Raw genomic sequence first — 26,242 nt, 5'->3', positions numbered from 1 at the left:
CGCCCTGCGTCAGGCAATCAGTCTATTATTAATGAGGTGATTAACAGGGCACAAAATTCACCGGAAGCGTGTTTAGTCTGAGCTGACCCTACGGCACCTATGAAAGACGCCGTAGGCTGCTGAATGTATCTGGGCCAAGGCCCAGGGTTTCTGACCTCCACGAAACTAAACGTTGGGCCTTGGCTAAACCCGCGCTCGAGTGGAGGCATAAGACTCGAGAGCGAAGGCGACCTGGCTCTTGTCACTACTACGTCGTAGGTATCATCACTACTATGTCGTAGGTATCATCCATTCAAGTGGCCTGTCATGCTCTGTCTACAGGGGCTCGCGGCGACTATCGCTAAAAGTACAAGGTCCAGTCTGTCTTTTATCTTCTTTACTTCCCTCTCCTTCTTTCGTCTTCTTTATAGATGCGTGAGGGGATCAACGGTGATGACTCCTTCGTGCTCGATGTGAGGCTGAAGAAATCCAAACATGGTCAGCTAACGCCGGTCGTTCCACACCAGAGGGAAAGCAGAGATACTCACGTAGTTCCAACTAGCCAAGAAGGCCTTCACCGCTCCCGCCAATCCCACCCTCCTCCGATCCTGCCCTCCAACGTCGGCGTTCCCGCCGGCACCCGTATGCTTTCCCACCCCGCAGGCCAAAAAGGCCAGGCCTCTAAATTGTTCGCGCTCCAGCGAAACGAGAAAGTCCTCAACGAGCTCTGTCGCTTCGTGTGCGTGCAAGCCGTGTAGGTCCATCAGTACTTCGGTTCTCTCTTCCATCGTGAGGGACGTCGATGCCGCCGCCGCCGTCGCAGCGGGGCCCTTCTTGGCGTTGCTGTAGTACGACCTGGGGACAACACCGAGGCAGATACCGAGACCGTTGCCAATTGCCTTGCCCCTCATACCCCTCGCACTACCTTCCTCCTGGGCAGCTCTCTCGGCCAGCGCAGAAGAAGCGCCCGTCGTCGAGGAAGCGCCCTCGGTAACCATTCTTTCGCGCAGCTCCTCGTGCCTCTCCTTGAGCATCATCATGGCCGCTCGTGTTCCTTCCTCTTGAATCGATCGATTGAGCGTCTGGCCCTCGTTGCTCCACTTGCGTGCTCCCGCTCCATCCCCTCGTCGCCATGCTTCGGCCGCCCTGGCCAGACACCGATTGCGACGATCAGAGAGCGACAGCGCATTCTCACGGTACGTGTGATAGGCCTGCGAAGCAGCTTTACCGGTTGCCAGTGTCGGAAGAAGCGCGCAGGGCCTCAACGGCAGCCTGGTACTGAAGGGGCTGGACGAAGACGAAGAAGAGGTTGCCCTTGGACCCAGCGGTGGAGGTCGGTTGGTGGCGGTAGATTTGCCCACCGAGGTGGCTGCCTCGCCCTGCTGGTAAAGAGCAAGGGGCGTGGGCGCTTTTCCTCGCAGCGCAGCCGCCCATCTGGACCGACTGGGATCCTGGCCTGGCACCTGACCGCTCGACGAAGCTTTATTGCGCTGTGCCTTTGGGCCCAGCGGCGCCGCCGACAGTCCCAGCTCGGGGAAGTCTTCGTTGGGCGGCGTCTCGGGCTCGACGCTGCTTGACGCTGGCGATGGATTGGGGGCGCCGTTCCCTGCCGAGAGATTGGACACGCCCGAGGCTAGGGCATCGACGACGGAGATGTCGTGGAGAAACGAGCAGCCATCGCCGTTGAGGCACTGGCCTCGCAGCCAGAAGCGGCAGAGGGCCCGATTGAGGTCGTGGGAGAAGCGACAGTCTGCTCTGCGGCATTCGCCTGCGAGAAAGTACCGGCAGACGCGGCCCGCTCCCAGCTGTGCGGGTCCTGACAGGGGACCCGCGCGCGGCGGCGGCGGTGGGGCATTGCTCCCGGTGGCCCAAGGGGCGGATGATGAAGATCGGGGTCCAGAGGGTGGCATCGCCTTCTGAGCAGCCAGAGCTTCGCGGGGGACGACCGAGACACCGGATCGGCCTGGGGTGCCGCCAGCGAAACGCTGTCCGCCGGCGGGACTTCGAGGTCCGGTTGGTGGCGTCTTTCCCAGACCGGTGGAGCTGCTGGCCGACGAAGACAGCGCGGGTGCCGGAGCCGAGGCCAGAGGCATGCCTCCACCGTCCATGATGGCCTTGAGGGTTGCGTCAATGTCCCAGTTGCTACTTGCCAGGGCCTCTTCGATCTGTTCGGCGGTCCAAGAGATGCCCTGCGATGAGCCGCTCTGAGTGAGGATGCTCGAGAGAACATCAAAGGGCGTCATGGTGATCCCTTCGAACTCTTCTTCCGACGTGGCAGCATTAAGCTTTGGACGCTGTTCGTCCGACGAGCCCAGCGAGGTGCTCGCAGAGCTGTACCATGAACCACTCGTGTTGCTCGGAGGATGTTCACCGGGCGCCCCAAAGCTCTCTGCAGTCGTGAGACTCTGGACCGAGGAGGTGGAAGCTGTCTGCATGCTGTTGGGACGGCCACGTGCCATCGCTCTACGGCCGCCATTGCCGCTACTGAAGGGCACAGGCACCGCGACAGCACCGCCACCGCCGCCGCTGGTAGTTGCAGATGACGACGACGACGACGACGAAGCAGCGGCTGCAGCAAAGGGCGAAAACTCGTCATGGTCGGAATCTTCATCGGACTGCGCGCCGGCCGTCGAAGACGAAGCGATGCCTTCCGTATCGGCGGTCGCCCACGGCAGCTGCTGGGCAGATGAGTAAGGCGAAGAGGGCCTCTTGGTGGGGGTTGCATGGACAGCCTGCGGTGTTCGAGGCTTGAATTCGCTCGCGCCGACGTTGAGCCTCGGTGATCCTGTCATCGATGGCGAGCCCGGCCGGCTGATGACTGAGCCCACTGCACGCGACATGGCCGGCGTCATCTTGGGGGAAGAGAGGGGAGCCATCGTCGAAGGATTGGAAAAGAGGCTGGTGGCATTGCTGCCAAACGCAGCCGCAAAAGGCGATGTTGCTGAGCTCGACGGACTCGAGCTCCATGGATTATTCGCTGTTCCCTTGGAGGAGGCTCCATTACCCAGGGCAGTGCCGGTGATACCGCTGCTGCTGCCACCACCACCGCTGGCTGCTGCAACGGTGCGGTGCCACAGGCTGGGTGATGCCTTGGGGCTAGGCGTACCTATCACTCCGACGTTTGGGTTGTAATTGCTACTGGTCGTCTGAGATTGTGGACTCGATGGGCGCGAAGGCGGGTCCTGGCCCGGGGCAGTGGTGCTGGTGGGAGTGACAGGGCCCCATGGACGGCCTGCATTGAGACCCATGTTGGCACCAGACACCGAACGAATGCTGGCTGGCCTCGGTCGCGAGCGAGGAGAAGCAGGAAAGGGCGAGGGCGAGGGTGACGAAAGGGAGACAAAGGAGGCCCCGGTAGGCTTGACATCCTCACGATGGCGATGGAGCAGCGCCAGAACGATGTCGTCAAGCCGACCCGTACTCTGCAAAAGGGACGACTTGAGCCCTGACTGCCCATACACGGCTGTGCTGCCAGACACTACTCACCACGTCGGCACCTTCGACTGCCTTGAGCTTGGTTGCGAGCTCCGTTCGCACCGACTCGATCCGTTCTTCGTCGTCGAGAGACTCATCATCGAGGAGGGCGAGAATCACCCGCACGCTTTCTTTGTCACCTCCGCCGACACCATCGCTTCCAGCGGTCGAGGACCTCCTGCTGAAGCTGTTGACAGTGGAGATCCTTAGGTGCACAGATGGCTCATCGGTCGAATCGGCTTCGCTGGGGGGATATCTGGATATCTCCTCTTCGCGTTCTTGGTCCTGGTGCTTGAAAATTCCACTGCTGTTGCCCTCCTGGGCCGCTGATAAGCCTTGGTGGAGTGATCTGCCCTCGTCAAGTACGAGGTCGAGATTGAGGTCGTCATCGTTGTCTACATCGGCGTCAGTGCCCGTGCCGCTGCTTGCAGCAAGACCGCTGCTCCTGACTGGTTTATACGCGTCGACACCCGATGCTGCCACCGCACCACTGAAGCCTGTGGTGCTTGGCGTGCGCTGCAGATGAGGTCGACCAGCAATGGCCGATGGTGAAGGCTGGAGTAGGGCTTCTAAGTAGGCCTTTGAATGGGTTCGGTTTCGTGTCAACGTCATGATGTCAAGTTCATGGAGGTAGTAAGAGTGTTGAGAGGCAAGGGAGTCGGGGTTTGGAGCGAACGAGTGATTCGCTGTTTCGAGAGTTCACAGTAGTGGTGGCGACCAAGTCGACAACGTGCCCACCGTCGCGGCACTACGCGAACGACGGATCCATATAGCTCTTGCAGGGTGAATAGAGGGAAGGGGATCTAGGGGCAAAGATGGTGCCAGTTCTTTCGATTCGGCGTCAAGGGCGCCAAACAAGACGTTTGGGAGCTGTGAACCTCGGGGCTCGTTTTTCGTCGTAATCAAACCGCAAGCAGGCGTGGGAATGGCAGGGGGCGTGCGGTCGTCGCTCTACACCTACGCTGCTATCTTGGCGCGGCTGGTGGCGCTGTCGCCTGCGTCGAATCGTCCAGGGAAGTCTCACAGGAACAAGAGCTCTGGCTGGACGACGCCAGTCGTCGCAACGTTCTGATGACTGAGATCAAAGAGGACTGGCAATCGGCGGGGGAAGCCACCAGTCGACAGCCAATAGTTGGTGGTAAGGGCAAGTCGGGGATAATAATGGCGCGATCGTCAGTCGTGCTGCTGGGTTCAATAATTTCATCCTTTCCCTTTCAGACTCCACCCCGAGTCTTGATTTAAAAATATAAAAATACACATAGCCTGCAGCTGTGAGATGCAAGTTTGTGGTAGTGACGGCGGCTGCTGGAGCAAAGATGGCCACTTCACTGCTACGACATTACCCTCATCCTCGACTCATCATCTTTTCTAGCTCCTCGAGAGGATCGCCGTAGAGTGTCAATCTTTTGACGTTGAGCTCTGCTCCTTCAGAAGCTGCCTACGGGAACCCGATCAATCCTGCATGCCGAAGTGCCTGTTGGTTGAGCGAGTGCAAGGCAATCACGTGCCCTGATCCGTCTCGTCTGCCAATATTGCAGCAACGCTCGTTCTTCTCGACGCGATCGTCTATCTCAAAGAGCGGTCGCCATGTCTTCTTCATCGTCTTCGAGAAAGAGGTGAGAAGCTGTCCCTACATATATCTTATTGTCTCGATAGCACTGACTGAGCCCACAACCGTCAATGAGCAGGACCGAGCACATCGAGCGGACGAGGTATCCAAATCCTTTGCCCCTGCCTCCCTACCCGCCCAAGCAGCTGGCCATCAATACGCCTCCTTCGCGGTATGTCGACCCTCGTTTGTTTGGGCAGCGGCTTGCCGCCTCAGTCCCCTTGCCAATGGTAGTGGATGCCGAGGCTGGCATGCCTCTCGACATGACTTCCTTTCCAGCCTGCTGGTACACCGACCAGGAGCTCGCCGACGCAGACGCTCAGGGCCGCGGAGGCGTCTTTCCCATTTTGGATCGAAGCCAGGTGCAGATCGATGAGGAGGACGCCTTTTTGCTGAGCGACTTGATGAGCACGAGCACCACCATCAACGGAGCTACAGCTGCCGATGGCATCGATGGCACTGCCACGCCCGAGAGAGGGCAGCCCACCTGGCTCAAGCGTACTGAATATCTCGCAGCTGCCGAGAAGAAGGCGAGGAGGTCTGAGCTGGCCAGCAGACATGCCAACGTAGAGAGTATCGATGCTTCGAGAGAAGCGCAGCTGGCAAGAATCAAAGTGACCTTCGAAGCTGCCAATCAACCCCTCGAGACGCTGCGACACCCCACAAAGGGCCACCTTCGCGCCATAGACGCCTTCCCACTGCTGCCAGACACCGACACATGGGCGACAAGAGTCGACGTGTTCCGCTTCGGCGATGCGCCAGGACGTCACATTGACAACCGCCCCGCACATGATCCCCGTCTTCAGACTGCTATTCTTCGTCCTCACCAGGACACGCTCGGGCAGCCCCTTTTCTCGCTCTTTGCCATTGATGCTCCCGAAGCCGAAGACATAGTCGAGCAAGAAGACGAGGACATGTTCGGAAGTGGCGAAGAGGCTGACGACGGCGATGACGACGACGAAGATCGGCCAAAGAAGGGAAAGGCTCCTAAGACGCGGAGGGCGTTCCGAAGCAGAGAGCAACAGCTTGCAGCAGAAGATGCAGAAAGCCGGAGAGCTGTGGATGCAAGGATTCGCGGCATGAAGACAGATGCGGAAAAGCAGGATGTCCAGGCAGAAGTATTCGAGACTGCCGACAGCGAGGAGGTGAGTACAGTACATCGATAACGAGATGGGAAACAGCTGGCTAACTTCGGCAATCCTAGCGCCCGATACACATGGCGCTACTGCGAGACTATGAGACACATGACGAATCGATGCGCAAGGACCAGGAGCTAATTGTTAGTTTCCTCACCGGACCTTCTCGAATCGAACGAGATGATGCGAGTGGAGCCGGACCAGAGGCAGGAGAGGCCAACAATGGGGTCTTGCCCCCACTCACAGCGTACGAAAAAAGCTTTCAGACCAAAAGGGGAGATGCGGTCCATGCCGGAAACGTCGCTCTATACCATCCAGTGTCTATGAGAGCTTCACTCCGAGTCAAGAGAAGGAGGGTGAGTGCACAGCCACTTGCGCAATTTTGTCAATTGCTAATAGCGGTCAACTTGCAGCCTATCGACCCTCAGCCACCCGAGCATTGGGATGCAATCAATCTGGGCAAGAGGTCCGTGTCCACTTACGAAAGGATCGAGCGGCTCCACGAGCGGAAACTCGTCGACGACTTAGACCTTGGGCTATTGCCCGAGCGCATTCCACTGCCCGAGCCAATCGAGGAAGAAGCGGAAGAGACCGTGGGAGAGGAAGGTGTCGAGGGGCCAGCTGGTGCCATTGATGAGGTCGAAAAGGAGGACGAAAATGTTGACGACGATGAAGACTCAAGAGCGACGCCTTCGCAAAAGGCTCAGGAGCCTGCCGAGGTGGGAGCAGAAGGAGCGGATGAAGATGAGGAGGAGGAGGAAGAGGAGGAAGAGGAAGAGGAAGGGGAGGAAACTGTGAAAAAGCACAAAAAGTCAAAGGCGGGATCAGGCTCGGACTCGGACGACGAAGATGATGAGGAGGGCTCAGATGAAGGAATGGACGATGATGAGCTCGAAGCGCTCCGCGCCGAGGCAGGAGCTGATGCGGCAGAGGACGAGGGCGCAGACGAAGCAGTTGGGGCGAGGCGGAGCCGACGAGGGCCTAGACCTGTCAGACAGACCGAGGAAGCGGAGAAGGAAGATTCCCTCGGCGCAGAAGCCAGGGGGAACGGTGCTGACGAGATGGACGTTGATGAGGACGCCTAAACCAAAGGAGACGGCCGCACCGGCTGAGACGCAAAGGCCGAAATGTAATCTAATTTTATCAGTCAACCACCTCTGGGATGAACTCAATTTTCTCGTACTGCCTCTGTCTATTCTCCTGTCTGACCGCCGGATGACCACTGTCGAGACCGAAGATATCCGCCCTGTCACGAAGTGAAGGCGGAGTGGCAAAATTATTTGTTTGACGCTTCTGTCCCTGTCTCATTTTTCCCAGGCTTTCTGCAAAGGCGAGGAAGTGGATAATTTCCGTTTGTGAAGGGCCCGAAATGACTTTGGCATGAGATTACAGAATGCTCAGACTCCTTCCACAACGGCAGGCGACAGATTGCTAGGTCTCGAACAGCTCGCTGAACGGCGTAACCCCTTAGCTACCTTGATGCGTACGGGCGCAATTTTTTTTCTCCTAGCGGGAGGGGCTCAACCTCTCGAGTATGACATTGCTGAGACTGTTGAGGTGGGTGACGTGCTCTTTTCATGCCGTGTACGCTCGAATGAGAATGACATGCCGACTGCGAGGCTCTGTAGCCCCCGTCATAGATGCCTGACCATATGCCAAGTGGTATTAAAGGGGCCGACTTTCGCACTCCAGACCATCTCTCCTTCATCGCCCCCTCCTTCGCCTCCCCTTCCCCCATAACATCCATTCAACAGTCTTCTCTTCTCGTCACGAATCTCTTCCGAGGCCCCCCCAAGTCACACAACACACACTACTCTCCTTTACAACATACAGCGGAGAAAAGCTCCAACTTTCGGTGAGTTATACTTCTCGTTCCTTCTGATGGTCGCTTATCACGGTACCTACGCAGAACATGATCGGAATCAGCGTCAAGGTCATCTTGGCAGCTCTTGTCGCTTCCGCGAGTGCAACCGTCGTGCCGTCCGATAGCTGCCACGGCTCGTTCTATGACGGTGGCGGTGGCGGCGTCGGTGGTGGCATCGGTGGTGGCGGCGGTGGCGGCGAGTCTGGTTGTGCCTTCTGGAACAACGGCGGCCAACTCGTCGCTTACAAGGGCGGCTTCAAAGGCGTCAAAACCATCTCTCACCTCCGGTTCAGCAAGGCTGGCTGGGGCGACTTCCATCTCGGTGTCAGCCCTAAGCTCTGCAAGGGCCTGCTGTGCCATCACGGAAAGGCTTTTTATATGAAGGGCAAAGGAGCACTTGGGTTCCATCATGGTTTTGGTCGTCGAAGCAGCGGATCCACCAGCGACGAGGATGCCGAATTCTCGAAACGCGGCCATGGTGACTGGGACTTCAAGTACTCCAAGGAAGATTGCATCGCCGTCGAGTCACCCTTCGGCCCAATGTACACGCCATCCCAGCCATGTGATGAGTGCGTAGTCTACTATCAGGGCAGGACGATCAACGGTCATAAGACAGAGTACGGCTGCGACTTCGACTTTGACAATTGCAACATGTACGACTACAACACCGGCAGCTACATGCCTGGCCACACAGGAAGCCCCTCGAACGGCGGCATCCCCTACAGTGGCAATCCCTATAACACCGTACCCAGCCGGAGCAGCCCCGCTCAGATCGGAGCTGGCGGAATGGGCGGAGGCGGTGAAGGTGGTGGAGGCGGCGGAGGCAGCGGGGGTGGAGGCGTTGGTGGAAGCGGTGGTGGTCACTATGGAGGAAGCGTCGGTGGAGGCGCTGGAGGAGGCGCTGGTGGAGGCGCTAGTGGTGGCGTTGGTGGTGGCGTTGGTGGTGGCGGAGACCACGGACTCGAGCACAAATCCGACTACAGTGGCACGGAGTCCAACTATCGCCGGGATACCTCTGGCCGCGAACTCCGCCCTCGAACGTTCGGACTCCTACCTCTTCTTGCCGGGAAAGCCCTTCTTGGTGGCGCTCTCGCAAGTGGTCTTGGCGCCGGGGCTGGCTCTGGTGTCGGGGGTGGTGTTGGCGGCGGCATTGGCGGCGGCAACGGCTTTGGCAACGGTGGTGGTGGCGGCGGTGGCGGTGGTGGAGGAGGATCCGCCTACAGCGGCTTGCAGTCCAACTATCGCCGAGACGCCTCTGACAGTGAGCTTCACCCTCGAACGTTCGGACTTCTACATCCATTGGGCCTTGGAATAGCGAGCGGTGTTCTTAATACCGTTGCTGCCGGACTCGGTGGTGGTGTCGGTATTGGCGGTGGTGTTGGCGGTGGTGTTGGCGGTGGTATTGGCGGCGGTGTTGGCGGCGGTGCTGGTGGCGGCAACGGCTTTGGTAACGGTGGCGGCGGCGGCGGCGGTGGTGGTGGTGGTGGTGGTGGCGGTGGCGACACCGGCGGCGGCGGCTACACTGGAGCTTATTCCCACTACTAGAAGCGGGTTTAGATCTGGGAGAGAGATCCTAGAGCTGCAACAAACAGTTCTCCTTGTCGCTCTTTGACAAAACCTGCGGAGCTTGAAACCTACGTTCTCAAGGAAGACTAGTAGTAGCAGCCCAACCTTTCCACGGAGTTCACTTGGCGCAAGCAACAAACGCCATGCAGCAATTTCCCTCTCTCTCTTTATCCTCCCCTAACTTATCCCATCGTTTACGCCCCTTCTTTGTTAAGTGATGACATAGACAATCAACATTCATTTCCCCCCTGGCTAGAGCCCCATCAAGGCCTTCCCTCTCCTGAGCGATTCGACATCACGGTCAAGAAAGTGGGAACAAAGTGGTCAACTTGCCAGGCGGTGCTACACGTGATCATGCGTTTAGTGCGCCCTGGTTGTAGAGCGCACGGCGCGCCAGCCAACGTCGACGACGGACACGGAAGTCTAATCGCCTCAATCTCACCAGTCGATTGTCCCGTTCTTCTTCTTCTTCTTCTCTCCGGCACAAGATACACGACACAATGGACCAGCACTGGAAGTCGTTTACCTCAAACGTTGGGCCGCTCGGCCAGCGCATCACGCGGGGCTTCGGCAACCTCAACCAGCAGGCTCGCGAGCGGTTTGGTGCCGTTGACGTCGACGACATCACCGAGCTGCCCGACGAGTACCGCAAGCTCGAGGATCGCGTCGATGCGCTCAAGGCGGCCCACACCAACCTGGGAAAGTGAGTATAGAGGGTCAAGGATGGCTGAGATGCCACAAGAGAGGGGGGACACTGAAGGGATGGATTGGTACAGGATCGCGCGCGCCTATGAAAACGAAGGCTACGACTACCCTACACAGGTGCAGGAGTCCATCACCCAGATCTCGGCTCAGGTTGGGCACAGCGTGACGACGTGGGCCTCGCAAGCTGCCAAGCAGGCCAACGTCAATGTCAATGTGCCTCAGACGTCTGCGCCGCCTACGGCCCACAAGACGCTGGCCCACGCACTGTCGCGGGGTGCTGCCTCTGGCGCACTCGAGCTGGGTGCGAGTCCCACGAGTCTCGCCGGTCTCAGCAGCCCCACGAGCCCCAACTCTTCGAGGACGGCGGTGGCGCAAGAGGAGACGAAGCTCGGCGAGGCGCTCCAGAAGTTTGCCCTGGCCCAGGACCGCGTGGGCAACCTGCGCCTGACGCAGGACGACGCGATTCACGGCGGCTTCCTCCAGCCTTGGAGCGCATTCGGGAGCCAGATTCAGCTTGCTGTCAAGGCTCGCACCTCGGTCAGGGAGGCCAGGCTGCACCTCGACTCGTGGCGTCAGGCCATGAAGGCGGCTGAGGCGAGCGGAAAGCGAGAAAAGGTCGAGTCGATGAGGCAGGATGTCGAAGGCGCAGAGGACAAGGTGGGTATCTGTCTCTTGGTCTTCTTTGTTTCAGACTGAGCTGACAAACTGCTGCCTTACACTCAGCTTGTCAGCGCCACGGAAGAGGCCATCACCGTCATGAAACGTGTTCTGGAAGACCCTCAGCCGCTCAAGAGCCTGGCGGCTTTCGTAAAGGCGTAAGTAGGCTTGAATGCCATTCCCTCTCTGCTTCGTTCATCGACATTGACCATATCTTTCACTTGGTGCCTCTAGACAAGCCGAGTTCCACCAGGCCGCCAACGAGGTCTTGGCAGAGGCCGCCCAGGTCCTCTCTTCGGCTGCCATGTCTGCCGAATCCGACTACATGTCAAGCCGTTAAAGCGGCCGAACCTCTCTTTCCTTGCTCAACTACCATCCCCTCACTTCCTTTTCTTTTCTCAGTCTCACTTATTTTTGGGCGAATCATTGTTCTCAGCCTCGATGGCGTCGTCGTGGATGTTGCGGGTAGAGATTTTGAGAATAAGAAGGACTTGCCCTCGAAACATTCCATTCACTCCAGAGCACTACATGCTGTATTGCATTACACGAGCTTCTTAGCGTCACTGGATGGGGATGCTGCTGCTGCTGTTCCCCCTCCTCCTCCCACCTTGAGGCCGGTGTTCTGCTCGACGCGACTCAAGCTCTGATCGACGATGCTGCTCGTTTGTCTCTTGGCCGACTGCAGCCCCTGGCGCGTCTCTCCGACGAGGGCGTTCCACTTTTCGTTGGTCCACTCACGCGCATCGCGGACTTGCGGTGGAAGCCTGCGCTGCTCAACTTCAAGGTAGTAGTCTGCCAAGTTGTGCGATGTCTTTGGCAAAAAGTAGTTGAGCGAGCCGACGAGGAGCAAGGGGGGTGTGAGGATGCGAATGGGAAAGGACCGATAGCGCGTAAAGACGCTTCCGGCCAGCGTCGCGACGCCCACGTAGAGCAGGCCGGGCGTCAGCGGCTCGTCGGCTGGGATCAGCGAGGAGACCTTGCTCTCGACGGCTTGCTCGACACCGATCCACTTGGAGATCTGCCCGCGGAGCGCATCGCTAGCGTGCCGCGTAGAGTCGACGACGTAGCGTCGAGCCGAGCCCACCTGCTCCTCCAACGGTCCTCGGACCTCGGCGAGGGTGACTGGTTCAACGGGGGAAGAATAGATGGGGAGCTGGATTTGAGATAAGACGAAAGAATCAGTGACGCTGTTAATGAGTTCCAAAGCACAGCAGAGCACGGCTAAAGACGAATGTCTCACCTTCTTGGACGACGAGGAGGTCGACGTCTCTTCGGCATAGACCGGCCCTCGGCTCACACCAACAGCGGCCGCCATGATGGAGGCGCCCACAAGGGGCCCTAGGAACTGACGAGAAGTCTGTCGGAGGTCAACGTCAGCAGATGACCAAGAGCAGTTCCCCTGTCGGTAGCTCACCGCCTGCGTCGCCATCAGATCGCGCTGCTCAGAGTACGCTTGCTTCTTTCTCTAGGGCAGATTCGGATGGAGGGGTGGGCTTCACCAATAGAAGCTTTGACACGTGCTTCAATTACATAAGCCAGGCCTGCAAAATAAATATTGGTGAGGGTTCGCGCCCCAGGAACACGGAGAAGAGAGGGCGAAAGAGGCTGCTTACGATGACGACAGCCACAAAGACGGTCCGCAGCATGGCGTCCTCCTCGTTGTCCTCTTCGCACCTCCGACCGACGTCCGAGCAGGTGCAGCGAGTGTCGGGCCAGATTCAGGCGGTCCGCCAGCGCATTTCGCAGGCCGCCTCGCACGCCAAGCGACGGGACCCACCGCGGCTCGTGGCCATCTCCAAGCTTCACCCGCCCACATCAATTCTGGCCGCGCACACGTCGTGCAGTCCGCCGCAGATCCACTTTGGCGAAAATTACGCGCAGGAGCTCGAGAGCAAGGCCAAGGTGCTGCCCAGCAGCGTCCAGTGGCATTTTGTGGGCAAGCTGCAGAGCAACAAGGCCAAAGTGCTTGCCGCCATCCCGAACCTGTACCTGGTCGAGACGCTCGACTCTGTGAAGGCGGCGCAGGCACTACAAAAGGCGTTGGTGAACTTGGAAACGAAGAGAGAAGGACCGCTTCGGGTCTATCTCCAGGTCAACACCAGTGGTGAGGACGCCAAGGGTGGCTTGCCGCCCCTGGGAGGACATGAGCAGGGCGACAAGGGTGGCGAGCTCGTCCAGCTCGCGCAGACGATCGTTCAAGACTGCGATCGGCTGGAGTTGAGCGGTCTCATGACGATTGGAGCGGCGGCTGAGAGCAGAAAAGGAGACGGAAACGGGTTTCAGTCGAAGGAAGAGGCGCTCGAGGCCAATTCAGACTTTAGAGTCCTCAGCGAGACTAGGCTGGCCCTCGTCAGAGCGTTGCGACAGGCCAAAGTGGAGAGCAAGAACAGTCGATATACCCAGTTGCTGAGTGGAGACGACGAGGAAGGAGGCCTGGAGCTGAGCATGGGCATGTCGGCCGACCTCGAGGTGGCCATCTGGGCGGGGAGCGACAATGTGCGCGTGGGCACAGACTGCTTTGGCGTGAGGCCAAAGAGCAGAGACGAGGCCATGGAGTCGATGAAGCACGAGCTCGAGCCACCAGCATCTGCGTGAGCGAAATACACATCTAGACATAGATATGGCCCCCCTTTATGGCTGTACTTGTAATCCGACAAAAGTATTAATACAATGGGCCTCCTGCCCTATGAGTGCAATGTATCTCATGCTCTTTCCTTGATGCCCTCCATCTCGTCATCTATCGCTGCTTCTGCTGCCTCGTCATCCTCCTCGTCAAAGTCGTCTACCAAGGCAGGAATCTCGACGACTGGCTCCGCAATGACACCTGCTTGACGAAAATGCTTAGCCTTCAGGACAACGAGGCAGAAGCAGAGCAAATAATGGGGCGACTCACCCTTGCTCGCGTCTCTGAAGCCCAGGTAGACGATTGCATCGGGCCCATCAATGATGCCCATCTCCTCGAGATTTGGCTGTTCTCGGTCTACTTGAACGAACCGGATGCTTTCGTCCTGCTGCCCATCTGCCGTGCCCACCATCTTGCTGCCTTCGAACAGGCCCACGTCAGATGGGCCCATTTCCTTGAAGCTGGAAGCACCCGTCTCTGCCGGAGGGGTATGTGCGCTTGTCGCCAACCCGGCAAGAACGTCGTTGATGAGCTCGTCGTACGTCGTCTTTGGCGAAACGGGCATGAAGAGCTGCGAGATAAGGCGTGCTAAGCTATGGGTACCAATTCTTCTCCAGACAAAAGCGGCACCACTCACCGTCACCTTCCCATACTTTACGCGAAGAGAAAAGAGGTCGTTCTTGGCGTTCAGTGGCTGCGGCTGAGAAGCGAGTGCAGCTGTCAGCTTCATACTCCTCCCTTTGCTCTTTTCCAGCTTCTGCTGGCCGAATGCTCACCATCTCGGCAGCCTTTGACGTCGACGAGAGTCGTCGATGTTCTGAGCTTCTTGCCTCACGCGTCGCAAAAGTGGAGCGTCATCACGTGGCAACTCCCCTCCGGCCGAGAATGTCGGGGTGACTATGGTGAATTCTCGAACGTCTGAATTGGACTCGCACCTCCTCTTGCGTCTCCCTCTTCATCGATCCCTTTTTGCTCCGCCCCAGAGCCCTTGGGGTCACATTACGCACCATGTCGACGTGGAACAAGCACTACCACTGGAAGACGAAGAATGCGACGCCATGGACGAAGGAATACTTTCGGAAGAAGCTCGTTGGCGCCTCGTCGTCGTCGGTCCAGATCGACTCTCTGACCAACTTTGAGGGCGACGTGGAGCTGGGCAACCGGAAGGGCAAGCTCATCACCATCTACGACTGTTCCTTTACCCTCGAGTGGAGCGGCAAGACGGCAGGTGGCGACGACGTCAAGGGACAGGTGCAGTTTCCTGAGGTCAGCCATGAGGTGGCCGACGAGGAGCGCGAGTACCCCTTTGAGGCCAGCTTGACATCCACAGCGAGCGACGAATCGAGGAAGCTCTGCGACGTCGTTCGAAAGGAGCTCGTTCCCGGTCTCCTGCCGCACTTTCACGCGTTCAGGGCCGAGCTCATTGCTGAGAATGCAAAGGACCTCGGTCACGAGGACAGCCCGGCCAATGGCAGCAGCAGCGCGTCTTCGGGCACCTCGACGCCAGCGGCAGGGACAGGGGCATCGTCTGCCGCTGCTGCTGCATCTTCCTCGTCGTCGTCGTCGACGACGACGGCAGCGGCTTCTGCGTCCAAGACAGCGGCTGCCAAGTCGGTCAGCACGACCAAGGTCGATGTCTCGACGGACCTGAGCATCAGGAGGGAGGACCTGTGGGGCCTGCTCACCGAGCCGGGGCGGATTCCGATGTGGACGAGGGCACCTGCGCAAGTAAGTACTTTTTACTTTTATCTATAGGCATTCTCTCTTACTGACGAGGGTCCTGGTCGCACGACACGCAGTTCACACTCAACCCGGGCTCCCACTTTTCCCTCTTCAACAACAACGTCACGGGCTCCATCGTCTCGGTCGATGCGCCATCGAAGCTGGTGCAGAAGTGGCGTCCGCCGCAGTGGGAACCTGGCCACCACGGCACACTGACGACGAGCCTGGTGGAGAACGAGAGCAGCACGACGCTCAGCCTTGCGCTCGAGGGCGTGCCCATCGAGGAGGAGGCGAGGACGAGGGACGCCCTCGACCGCTTCTATGTCGCAGGCCTTAAGGGCCTCGGTCTTGGCACAGGAAGTCTGGTGTAAAACAAAGCTGTGCCCTAAGTATTGTAGTGGCAGCCGCCGCCGCCGCCATGAAACATACAGAAAATAGAAGAACTACTCTAGCAGTAAATCAACAAGAGACTGTCGCTTTCCCTCCACATCCCGACTCCTTTCTTCCTACGCTTTCCCTCTGCTTGATTGAGCATGGCTACTTCTGGGCTGCAGGCAACGCACTCGCTGCGCTTCCTGATCACTGGCGGTGGCCGAGGCCTGGGGCGGGGTCTGGCACGCCAGCTGGTCCAAGAGGGCCACGACGTCTTTGTTGTTGACATTGACGCCAAGGAGCTGCAGCACACGCTCAACAAGCACCTCCCTTCCTCTTCGTCTTCTTCTTCTGCTGCTGCTGCTAGTTCTGGGCCGGGCAAGTTCGCAGGCACCGAATGCGACGTGTCGAGCCTGGCAAGCGTGCGTGCGGCCATTGAGCAAGCCGGCCGCTTCCACCGGGGCGGCAAGGTGGACGTCGTCGTCAACAATGCGTCGCGCACGAATCCCTACTGGTCTCACGGTGCTTCCACTTCGCGGCCGCACAGCGACAGCAGTGACAGAGACGGAGACGGAGACAGTGTTGGAGACGGGGGCGAGAGTATCATTGAGCGCGAGTGGAGGAGCTTTGTCGACACGAATCTCACCGGCACTTTTCACGTCAGCCGGGCCTGCGTGCCCCTGCTCGACGGCGGTGTGCTCCCATCAATTGTCAACATCAGCTCGACGCGGGCAAAGATGAGCGAGCCGGACCAGGAGGGCTATGCCAGTACGTGAGTCCTCCTCTCTCCTCTCCCTCTTGTTAATCAAGCAACCCTCGGCTGACTGGCAGCTTCCCCCCACCACAGCAAGGCGGGCATCCTGGGCCTGACGCACTCGATGGCCGCGTCGCTGGCGCCCAGGGGCATCCGCGTCAATGCGATCCTGCCCGGCTGGATCCCCTCGTCGCACGAGAGCATCGCCGGCGACGCAAACGCGACGCCCCACAACGACGGCCTGACCACGGCTGACGAGGAGCAGCATTGGAGTGGGGCCGTGGGCACCGTCGAGGACCTCAAGAACGCTGTCCTGTTTCTCGCCACGACGCGCTTCGCAGACGGGGCAGAGATCCGCCTCGATGGGGGCATGACGAAAAAGATGATTTACGTAGAGGAGTAATGGCAGCTCTCCGTACATGTCGGGTATGAAACTTGAGCGACTAAAGGGTGTGTATGTGATAAGTGTATATATGTCTGTGTGATTCATCACTGCTTTGGCGCAGCAGCATCTCCAACAGCGCTCTCGACGACAGCAGGAGCAGGAGCAGCGGCTGGCGCTGCCACTGTCTCCGCCTCTGCCTCTGCTGGCTTGGTCGCGCTCATCGGCTCCGCGGCCTTGTACGCGGGGGGTGCGGCCGTCTCGTCGCCGCCCTGCGCGCCTCCTGCCGCTGCCGCCTCCGCCTTGTGCGCGTTGGAAGGATGATTTGGCTGGTCCTCGGGCACAAACTCGCCGTCGTCCCAGCAGCACTTGCATCGGCAGCAGCTGTCCAAGCAGGTCCAATTTGTGCCCCAGCTCCCTGTTATGAACGCGGCGTCGACGTCAGCTGAGTGAAGCTTTGAAGATATTCAAAGGGGGCGGCGGCGGCGGCGGCCACTCACTCGTGTTGAAGAACTGCTGCAGAATACCGGTGCAGAAGAAGCCGCAGCAGCCTCCAACTTCTCCGCCAGCGTCAGCCATCGTCTCTCTTGCGTGTGTGTTTGTGTGTAAGGTGTAGGGAAAGAACGGGTTCTTGCTCTCGCGGGCAGTGGCCTGTTGGTGGTGGTGGTGGTGACTGGGAAGGGGAGAGGTGATGCCTTTCCTTTTATGTACTACTGTAGATGAAATTTCTGCTAGTCTAGTTGTGCAGACCAACGCCTTCGATATGAGATTGACAAAGGCAGTGCCGGTGTCTCAGAAGGCAATTCACGCTAACAGAAGACAGATAGAGGCGATGCTTCTCGGGGTGATGTGTCGGCGAAGAGCGCGAATTGCCAGCTACGTCAATGAGCGCGCGCAACACACATGGATCTGCACCCCCGGGTGTCCGAGGCGGTGCGGTGCAGCTAGTCTTGTTTTTCTTGCAGCGTTCCTCGTGCGACCGAAGTCTTGGCTACCTCGCGTTAAATTTATTCAAGGTAATAATCGGCCGAGACTTTAGGCTAGCTTCCTTTCGCCTTCTTCTTCCTGCTTGTGCGTCTTGAGAGAGCAGGTGTATCGGACGGCCGAGGGATGTCACCTTCGCGAGGCGGGGCGCGGGCATGGTCGATTGCGGCAACGACGAGCAGCAGGACGCACTCCTCGAGCGCAGGAGCCCGCAACCTTCGTCCGGTCCTCCATGCGGCGAGTGTCTGCCCGAGGGCGCCGCTGCTCCCGCCCGCTCGCTTCCACACATCCGCACCTCGACTCCTCTCTGCGTCGCTGAGCTATGCGCAAGAGGAAGAGGCCCCGCAAGATCATAGTGGCATCGAGCACCGGCTGCCCCAACCCGCGGACACGAGCTTGTTCGAGTCCAGCACCGAGGAGTACGACGAGTTTGTGCGTCTGGATCAGCACCACGACGCCGATGCCGACGCCTCGTCGTCGCAGCAACAGCCCCTTCGGCTTCTCAGGGGCCTCATCAATTCAGACATACGGGCCGCTAATCGGGCGCTGCACGAGCTCAACGTGCTGAGGACCACTCTCGCGCCGCACACGGTCGCCATTCGTGCGGCCCTCGACTCGCTGCAAGTGGGCGACATTGAGGCCTGCCACGCATGGGTCGAGCTATTCCCCGTAGCGACGAAGCTACATGGTGATGAAGTCGCTTCCAGTGATCACGCTGGCGACGCGAGACACTTGAAGGACGTGGAACGCTTGCTGCTTCGCCTTGTGGAAGTGTCCGAGGCCACGCCGGCCGATGTATCGCGCATCCTCGTCAAGCTCGTCCAGAGAGGCTTCCTCGTCGAGAGGGCAACGCAGAGGACCATCGGCCAAGTCTTTGCCTGGGTACTACGCTCGGCAAAGCCTCCTTCTGCAGCAGCGAGGGTTCATGATGACCGAAAAGGGAAACAGAGGGAGGTCGAGTCGACGTCGGCATGGACCTGGCATCTTTGGAACCACATTGTGCAGGCCGCAAGGTCATCTCTGCTAGCCTCTGCGTCGAGTGACGAGAGCGCCGTCGATGCGAGCTTGGCACGGCTCTACAACCGCGCCATCAGGACTTTCGCACTGGCAGATCGGCTCGACACAGCCCTTTGGTGGATCGGCCAATCTTCGTCAGTGTCCCCCTCAGACAAGGGCGTCAGAGATGAAGCGACGGCGCTGCAGGTCTTGACCCTGACTCTGGTCGCAAAGAAAGTGTTTAATGATGCGGCCCAAACGAGTCTTCACAAGGGGCAAAAATCCGGAAGAGAGAGCTCGACAATGACGGAGCTCATAGCGATACAGGACAAGATCTACGCACGCGCTGCTGAGGAAGCGACCAAAGACAAGAGCGTCGACAAGAGCGAGAGTCAACGTCTGCGGGACACACTGGAGAGGCAGATTGGTAGACTGGAGCAGAGCATAGGCGCAGTCGCTGGAGGCAAGGAGCAAGACGATATGAAAGCCTCGGTGCTCGACAGGATGCTTTTAAAACGCGCCAATCGTCGCGATATCGCCGGTGCTTGGAACTTGTTGCGAACCGAGCTTGGGAAGCATCGAAGAGGGAAATTGGATTCGTCCATGGATCATCTCCCTAGCGCGACTACCTTGGCGGTTCTCCTCGACATGGCAGAGGCGCATGCCCAGGATCGCAAGCGGCTCGAAGACGAATCAGACCTTTTCGAACTTCCGCCCGACCAGGTGCGCGACCATGCTGACAACTGTATCTTTCGACTCCACGAAGGGACAAGGGGCGGCATTGGACTCGTTCAGACGGCCGAGATGCTCAGGCTCGTGAACAAGGGTGACGATCGGGCAGCCGTCGAGCTGTTTCGGAGTATCTTTGTTCAGACGGCCGATGTTCAAGCTTGGATGCGCGCCGTCTTGGGCTCTCCCTCCTCGTTTCGCCCCACAGGCGATTCAGTGCAGGAGAAGGAGGATGACACCCATTTCAAGCGACTCGTATGGCCCGGCACGCATCCGAAGCACATTCTTCTCCGTGCCCTTGTTCGACTGTGCGAAAGCGACACCGCAAAGTTGACAAGCCTGTACCACAGTTTCTTGGACTCGCTCGATGAAGTATTCGAAGATTCTACAGCAGCTGCAAAGGAGCAAGGGAATGACCAGCAGGAGGAAGCTATCGACGATGACTTGGCGATCACAAAGATTCTTGAGGGCCTCTCCTTTGGCAACTCGTCGTATCCCTCGACTACTTCGCATTCCTTTGACCTCTTTCTCAAGTACCTCGTCGACTCAATTGCCGCTACGTCTCCACCTGGCGCTGATCGAAAAACGGCACCCGCGTACTCCTTTGCCCAACGTCGGGAACACGAGACGAAAGTGCGCCAGTGCCGGCTCCGAGCCAATGCGAAGCTCGCCGAGATCCTAGCCGACATGAGGCGATTGAAGGTGGAGCCGAGCGTGGCGAGCTGGACTATTGTATTGCAGAACCTCGCGTTGGGCTCTAGCGACTCTTCTTTTGCTTCGAGGAAGCTCCTTCGGCAAGGACGTGATACCGAGGATTGGGAAGAAGGGGCCGAGGTAGACGAAGGTACCAAAAAGACGGGCGTGTGGAACCTCGCAAGGGCTCTCGGAATGGATCCGGATCAGCGTTCTAGTCGCACAATGTCCAGCGCAGGAGCGGCCACGGCGACACTGGCTACCTACCTGGCCCTGATGAAGGGATTCCTGGGCGTGCCCGTTTCGCAGGGCGGCCCGCTTCTGAACGAGGCGAGGCGAGTGAGAGAATGGATGTTGAGAACTGCGATTCAGAACGAGCAAGGAACGGAGACGGACACAGAAAAGGCAGAGGTTGACATTGAGGCAAAGATTCATGCTTTAAGTCAAAGCGTGGCGGACCACCAGCATGTGCACGACGGCAGGGATGGAGAATTGTTGGCGGAGCAAGAGACGACACGGGCGCCCAAGTTCTTCACGCTAGATGACATCGGAAAGAACGTAAAGGCGCGCAAGACCTTGGCGTGGTTGGCCGAGTGGGAATCGTCCGCAGACGGTCTAGAGGAGGTAGAGGCGATACAGGAGCAAGAACAGAGAGAAGCACGAGACGTATTTTAGGAAGGGTGGCATCACTGGAGAATGGAGGATTGATTGAGAAAATTAGATGATTATGTGAACAAATGCACGTAGCCTGTACTACTGTTTTACAAGATAAAGGGGTGATAGAAGTAGTGGTGACTCAAAGGTCCATGCAAGCTGCACTAGCTGCCAGAATCATGTCTGCCACACCCATCATGAAGGGCTTGTTCGACGAAGCAGGCGAGGAGAGCGAGGAGGCTGGTCCTTGGGAAAGACCAATGGAGGCCCAGCCTTCAGGAACGAGGTCCAAATTCCTCGACGAGTCGCAAATACCCAGAACGACGGGGAAAGACATGGGTGCGGGTATCGATGAAGACGAAGACGAGTCAAAGGATGAGGGGGAATGCGAAAATGCTTCGGAGGCGGCAAAGACCTGAGCGGTGATCCGGAACGGTTGGACAGTGGATTGCCTTCGCCTTGTCGGCAAGCGACAGCGATCGTGTTGTGTGTGCGAGATGCGACGAGGCGTCGACATCGCGGCTTCGTTGTCCAGAGCATTTGGCGAGGATCCCGGCGAAGACTGTGTCGCCCCACTGCTGCTGCTGCTGCTGCCGCCGGTGGTCGAATTCCAAGCGTGCGCGAGCTTCCGGTACCAATTAACGGATGTGGGTGAGGCGAGGGAGGATGACGGTGGCGGCGAGCCAGGTTCAAAGCCCGTTCGCTGTTGCTCGGTACTATCCTGAAGGTTTGGCGGGGACTGAGACTGCTGTTGTTGCTGACTCGACAGACTATGTTGGTGCCCGTGGCGATGTTTGTGGTTTTGCCTTTCTGGCGGCAGGTCCGCCCCCTTGAAAGGCACAAAGGCAATTCGCAGGTATCTCTCCGTCTTCTCTGACGAAGAAGACGCAGAAGCTACTGGCAGAGGAATGACCATCGTGACAGCATCGGCGGGCACATTGTCAATTCCAATTAAGCCAGAATTAATCATCACCGGCACTCTGGAATGCGAGTCGCTGTTCCAAGGCGCGGATGGGGCTGGATTGTGTGCCGACAGCGGCGGCGACAGTGGCATGTCCTTCGTTTGCGTGGACGAGGAGAGGGCGACCAATCGCTTCGCGGCGGATGCTTCTTCGCGCTCCCTGCGTCGAGCAAAGTCGGCCAGAGCTGCAATGTTGTCATCGGAGCTGCTTCGTCTGCGATCACCTCTGAGATGCGGCCACATGGCTGCCTGCTGATTCGTTCCCAGATTTGAGCGCGACAGAAGAGAGCCCAACGCTGGTGTTGCCGCTCTTGGATGCTCGTTTTCGGATGTCTCTGGGGCCGAATCGGGGCGTTTCTGGAAGGCCGCAACCGAGTTGACTTTGCGAAGTCCCCGACGACCCTGAATACCCTCTTTGGTCTCTGCATCCGAGCCGGGAGGAGAGAAAGCAAACTGCGAAACGCGAGCGGCAGGTGGGGAATTGACACTCGGCCGACCCGAGCTCGTCTTGGAGGACAGAGAGCTTTTGCCCTTAGTTGACTTGGCAGAAGGTACCTTTGTAAGCGAGGGCAGTCCCTGCGTGAAGGCGGGCGCGCTTGCCCGGCCAATGCCGACGCCTTCCCCGATGGAGGACGAGGGAGACTGTAGCGAGTCCCAAGCTGGCACCGAGAGGGACGAAAGAGGGGCACTGTTACTGGGCAAGACCTTCTTTCGAAACCATTCGCTGATGCGCTTGTTGTTGTCCTTCCTACTCGACATGGTGCTGCCGCTGTTGCTCTGTTGTTGCTGTGGTTGTGGGGCAAGCTTTGACTCCCGAAGCGGGGACCCACCTCGGGCCAAACGCTGGTAGGCAGCCATACGAGCAGGATCGATGGTGCTCAGGACAGGCGAGCCAAGTCCCCGCATCTCTGTCATTGACGATCGAGGCGAAGGCCCGAGCGAGTCACCCGTGACAGCCGCCATTCGAGAGAGGTTGCTCGCCCTGCCGCGCTGGGGACCACTTTCTTGCTCAAGCGTGTAGTCTCCAAAGGGCGATTGTCCTTCGCTGGGAAGCGTCTGGATCGGAGTAAGCTGTGAATGTCCAAACGCGGAATCGCCCGTCGATGACGACGAAGAAGCCGAGAGAGACAGCGTTGTTCCCGCTGCTGAAAAGAGAGGCACGGGCGGCAAGCTCTTGCGACTTGTAGTGGACTCAACCTCCTTTGCAGAAGGCGGTAGCTTGGGGGTTGTTACGCCCAGACTTTCGTGGCTGACACTCTTTCCCAACGAAGGTCGTCGGCTTTCGAGATTGACGAAGGGCTCCCCCTGTGCCGAATTCGCGTGCGACTTCGAAAGCTTCAACGACTCTGGCCTCTTAACCGTGGTTGCAACGGATGATCCGGGCTTGGATGCTGTCCTAGCTCGCAGCGAAGGCCAGCCAATGTCCGCACTAGTCGTTGTAGAGTTGTCATCGGCACGGCTTCCTCCCAACAGGCTGGGCGCCGTCGAAGTGGGGCTGTGGCCGGCGTCAGTGGCAGAAGCCGAACCCGGGGTAGAGACTGCAAGCTCGCGTTGCGTCTGCGGATTCGCGAGAATGATGGTACAGTTGGGTGCAGCCGAGCCGGCCTGCAAAAAGCGAAGCTCAAACGAAGCCATGCCCGAAAAAGTCGCCGGGGGTTGATCGTCCTTTGAAGCCACCTTGGAAGCCAGATGGTCGGAGACGACGACGGCCCTAGCCACTTCCTCGGCATTGTCGATGGATTCTTGCGTCAAGGCTGAGCTTGGAGCGACGACCCACTTGCGATGTCGTCGAACGCTGCGAGCCACGGTCCAATCCAGCGGCGATGCAATTTCGTCGTGAGTTGAGCAGGACGAGCAAGAGTCCAGCCTAGCCGAGAGCCGGCTGCCCTCCCAGTCTTCCGCACTGCCCACGTCGATGCTGTGCAAGCCCATTTCGTCGATGGAGAGGATGTCGAGCGTCTCCAGAGGATCGTGCTGCACGACAGAGAGCGTTGACCACGGTGATAGTTCTGCCTCATCTTCTTCGTGCATCAGAGGTCTTGCGACGGTACTGCCCCTCGCCTTCGCGACAATCGTGCTGGAGAGGGCGTTCGCGGGCGAGTGGGGCACGCTGGACGACACAGACCCTCGCATTGCAGCGGACCGATCGTATCCATACCCCAAGCTCGCAAACCCACCGAGCACTTGCTCCGATCCGGTGCCCTCCAGAGCCCTCGATAATGTCGTCGAGTGCCGCTCCTCTACGTCGTCGGTCACAGAGCTCGACCCGAGGACATCCTCTGCGGGCAAGATGTCGTTGGACTCCTCGCAATCTCGCAGGTGAGCAAAGAAGCTGTCCACGGGGGTCTTCTGGTCCGCATTCGTATCATCGCCTTGTTGTGGCACTTGTTGTTGCTGTTGCTGCAGATGCTGCTCGGGCATGACTGTCTTCCCGCTGTCGGGGGTTAGTGCGATGGCATCAGAGCCCTGCGAGATCATTGTTGGCTGCAAGGTAGGCGACGAGACGATTTCCTCGAGCATGTTTGATTTTCGAGACACGTCTACCGGCCTCGCACCGAGGTCAAGGCCATCGAGATCCAGCTTGAGGCTCTGCGATGAGCCGCGGCGATGGAGCGGTCGCCTCGACGGAGCGTCGATCGACGGACGTGTCACAGAGCCGATACCTCGACTGCCGCCCTGGGCACGGTCGACGGGCGGCATGCGCACTCCATCCCTGCTGCTTCTGCCGGCCGCTGCACCACCGCCAGCGGCCGAAGACATTTTGGCAGGCGTCGAGATTGACTTGACCAACAAAGACGGTGGCTCCGACACACCGCTGCCGCTCGTCGTGAGGACCTTTGCGTTCCTGTCGAGTACGAAAAATGCAGTGGGGGAGACGGCGGGCTTGCAGGAAGGCGGTGGGGATCGGTTATTGGGCAACGGTCCTATGCAGGTCTGTCCAAGCGCCATGCCGTTTTCTCGTTTTTGCAGCAGGCAGGTGCTCTGCGACAGGTGACAGCGACGGTGACTCTAGATCGCCAAGACACGTCGTGTTTGAGCGTCACTATATGCGCACGCAAAGTGAGAACTGCACTCACAAAGACGCACCGCCTTTACCGCTTCTGCTCTGCTTTGAAGTGTATTAGAATAGATGACAAAGGGATGGCCGAAGTTGCGTCTGTCTTGGCCCTTTGTTGTGACTTGGATGCTGCTGGTGCTGAACGAAGAGAATCTACACCTGCCTCGGCGGTGCCAGTCGTGCCGCTCGAGTGATGGCTGCTGGAGTGAAGTCGTCAAAGCGTGCGCAAGGAGATGCGAGAAAGAGAGTCAACGAGAAAAGACGGTTGACACTATCGAAGCCACGAAGAAATCATATTTGTGACGAAAAGCGACAGCGACAATAATCAGATGACGGATGAGCGGCGAGTGGCTGGCTGGCTGACTGGTGAAAGGGGGGCGGAGGTGGGTCAGGGAAACGCAGCGCCTGCGGAGCGGAGTCGCCTAAAGAGAGCGGTGGCTGAGGGGTGACGGCTGCTCACAGCGGCAGGGTGGGAGATTAACCGCGATTCAGCGAGGCTGGCGAGGCCCCGGTCGAGACTACGATCCGATGTGAAGTTTTAGCGATGCAGAAATCGGACGACTTTGCGCACCTTTGCCTGTCGGAGGTCGGAGGTCGAAAGGGGGGCGAAGAGGTGGCAAGGGGAGAGGATCGAGACTGAGAAAGGCGAGGTAGGCGGAGACGGAGACGGAGACGAACAAGGGGGAGAAGAGGACAAAGGGAGAGCGGCCTTACAAATTTAGTCGGAGCCTCACGATCTTACTGCCACAATTGTGTCAACCTGTCAAAAACCTCTTTTGAGAAAAAGAAAGGCAGGAAAGGCAGGAAAAGTCCTAGGGGGAAACAAGTACTAATTGCCTAGGCCGGGCCATGCTGTCCTTTGGAATGAGGCCGAGGTCCGGTTAGCATTTGCGGCTGCCATCCTACTACTACTACAATTGTCGTTCGGGCGCCGCTCCGAGGCTGGCTCGCCTGATCCGTTTCTCCTTGTTTTATTTTGTTTCCCCCGCGAAAGGTTTGTGGCGCACACTGATCAAGTGCCCGACAGACGCTGTGGCCGGCACAAGCCTGTATTCATGCTCTAAACTTGGCACACGCCGGGCTTCGCGGTGGCTTGACCAAATTTAAAAACGTTCCTGGTCTTTGAAATTACGAACCTGGACGGATTCTACCCTAGAATTATATTAGTAGTGGCAATGTTAGCATTTCTTAGTATTATTAATTTGTAGGCGCGAGCTGAACAAGAACAACGCACAGATATCCTACAGTTTCCCGAAAGCTTGTCGGCAGGCACTGCAAGTGCAGACCCTAGGTCCTTGGTAAACCCTTTTTTTCTGCGTTTATT

At 58.4% G+C, this 26,242-nt stretch overlaps 12 protein-coding genes across 12 annotated transcripts; 7 read left to right on the top strand and 5 right to left on the bottom strand.

Annotated features, from left to right (window-relative positions):
• Positions 1-306: 306 nt before the first annotated feature.
• FA10DRAFT_66394 (hypothetical protein) lies at positions 307-4,241 on the bottom strand. The gene is made up of 3 exons (XM_025525633.1): positions 3,466-4,241; positions 528-3,401; positions 307-458 (listed from the first exon to the last, which is right to left on the bottom strand). The coding sequence occupies exons 1-3, from the start codon at positions 4,063-4,065 to the stop codon at positions 405-407; spliced, it is 3,528 nt and encodes a 1,175-aa protein (XP_025378592.1). The 5' UTR covers positions 4,066-4,241; the 3' UTR covers positions 307-404.
• Positions 4,242-4,747: 506 nt separating this feature from the next.
• Positions 4,748-7,385, top strand: FA10DRAFT_265250 (hypothetical protein). The gene is made up of 4 exons (XM_025520980.1): positions 4,748-5,069; positions 5,142-6,207; positions 6,267-6,554; positions 6,612-7,385. Exons 1-4 carry the CDS (start codon positions 5,041-5,043, stop codon positions 7,281-7,283), a joined length of 2,055 nt encoding a protein of 684 aa, XP_025378591.1. The 5' UTR covers positions 4,748-5,040; the 3' UTR covers positions 7,284-7,385.
• A 725-nt stretch (positions 7,386-8,110) lies between these two features.
• FA10DRAFT_278227 (hypothetical protein) lies at positions 8,111-9,607 on the top strand (the record flags this gene model as incomplete). The annotated part of the gene is made up of 1 exon (XM_025523441.1): positions 8,111-9,607. One exon carries the CDS (start codon positions 8,111-8,113, stop codon positions 9,605-9,607), a length of 1,497 nt encoding a protein of 498 aa, XP_025378590.1.
• A 521-nt stretch (positions 9,608-10,128) lies between these two features.
• Positions 10,129-11,330, top strand: FA10DRAFT_258788 (hypothetical protein; the record flags this gene model as incomplete). Its single annotated transcript, XM_025519932.1, has 4 exons — positions 10,129-10,331; positions 10,405-10,990; positions 11,057-11,148; positions 11,225-11,330. The coding sequence occupies 4 exons, from the start codon at positions 10,129-10,131 to the stop codon at positions 11,328-11,330; spliced, it is 987 nt and encodes a 328-aa protein (XP_025378589.1).
• Positions 11,331-11,531: 201 nt separating this feature from the next.
• On the bottom strand, positions 11,532-12,348 carry FA10DRAFT_278225 (hypothetical protein; the record flags this gene model as incomplete). The annotated part of the gene is made up of 2 exons (XM_025523440.1): positions 12,231-12,348; positions 11,532-12,143 (listed from the first exon to the last, which is right to left on the bottom strand). Exons 1-2 carry the CDS (start codon positions 12,303-12,305, stop codon positions 11,532-11,534), a joined length of 687 nt encoding a protein of 228 aa, XP_025378588.1. The 5' UTR covers positions 12,306-12,348.
• A 243-nt stretch (positions 12,349-12,591) lies between these two features.
• On the top strand, positions 12,592-13,671 carry FA10DRAFT_265247 (hypothetical protein). The gene has a single exon (XM_025520979.1). It carries the CDS (start codon positions 12,635-12,637, stop codon positions 13,583-13,585), a length of 951 nt encoding a protein of 316 aa, XP_025378587.1. The 5' UTR covers positions 12,592-12,634; the 3' UTR covers positions 13,586-13,671.
• On the bottom strand, positions 13,639-14,485 carry FA10DRAFT_66069 (hypothetical protein). Its single transcript, XM_025525631.1, has 4 exons — positions 14,390-14,485; positions 14,251-14,313; positions 13,884-14,184; positions 13,639-13,814 (listed from the first exon to the last, which is right to left on the bottom strand). The coding sequence occupies exons 1-4, from the start codon at positions 14,390-14,392 to the stop codon at positions 13,693-13,695; spliced, it is 489 nt and encodes a 162-aa protein (XP_025378586.1). The 5' UTR covers positions 14,393-14,485; the 3' UTR covers positions 13,639-13,692.
• A 13-nt stretch (positions 14,486-14,498) lies between these two features.
• FA10DRAFT_284321 (hypothetical protein) lies at positions 14,499-15,706 on the top strand (the record flags this gene model as incomplete). The annotated part of the gene is made up of 3 exons (XM_025523908.1): positions 14,499-14,506; positions 14,597-15,341; positions 15,413-15,706. The coding sequence occupies 3 exons, from the start codon at positions 14,499-14,501 to the stop codon at positions 15,704-15,706; spliced, it is 1,047 nt and encodes a 348-aa protein (XP_025378585.1).
• Positions 15,707-15,742: 36 nt separating this feature from the next.
• FA10DRAFT_66100 (NAD(P)-binding protein) lies at positions 15,743-17,199 on the top strand. The gene is made up of 2 exons (XM_025525632.1): positions 15,743-16,479; positions 16,555-17,199. The coding sequence occupies exons 1-2, from the start codon at positions 15,869-15,871 to the stop codon at positions 16,862-16,864; spliced, it is 921 nt and encodes a 306-aa protein (XP_025378584.1). The 5' UTR covers positions 15,743-15,868; the 3' UTR covers positions 16,865-17,199.
• FA10DRAFT_265244 (hypothetical protein) lies at positions 16,815-17,471 on the bottom strand. The gene is made up of 2 exons (XM_025520978.1): positions 17,344-17,471; positions 16,815-17,261 (listed from the first exon to the last, which is right to left on the bottom strand). Exons 1-2 carry the CDS (start codon positions 17,420-17,422, stop codon positions 16,951-16,953), a joined length of 390 nt encoding a protein of 129 aa, XP_025378583.1. The 5' UTR covers positions 17,423-17,471; the 3' UTR covers positions 16,815-16,950.
• Positions 17,472-17,914: 443 nt separating this feature from the next.
• FA10DRAFT_265243 (hypothetical protein) lies at positions 17,915-21,015 on the top strand. The gene has a single exon (XM_025520977.1). The coding sequence runs from the start codon at positions 17,954-17,956 to the stop codon at positions 20,918-20,920; it is 2,967 nt and encodes a 988-aa protein (XP_025378582.1). The 5' UTR covers positions 17,915-17,953; the 3' UTR covers positions 20,921-21,015.
• Positions 21,016-22,080: 1,065 nt separating this feature from the next.
• Positions 22,081-24,620, bottom strand: FA10DRAFT_258782 (hypothetical protein; the record flags this gene model as incomplete). The annotated part of the gene is made up of 2 exons (XM_025519931.1): positions 22,081-22,217; positions 22,271-24,620. 2 exons carry the CDS (start codon positions 24,618-24,620, stop codon positions 22,081-22,083), a joined length of 2,487 nt encoding a protein of 828 aa, XP_025378581.1.
• Positions 24,621-26,242: the final 1,622 nt, after the last annotated feature.

The sequence above is a fragment of the Acaromyces ingoldii genome (genome assembly GCF_003144295.1).
Source record: "Acaromyces ingoldii strain MCA 4198 unplaced genomic scaffold FA10scaffold_2, whole genome shotgun sequence".
NCBI classification, from domain to species: domain Eukaryota; kingdom Fungi; phylum Basidiomycota; class Exobasidiomycetes; order Exobasidiales; family Cryptobasidiaceae; genus Acaromyces; species Acaromyces ingoldii.
The sequence above is the reverse complement of the archived record's forward strand: the minus strand, read 5'-3'. Positions and strand labels throughout refer to the sequence as shown.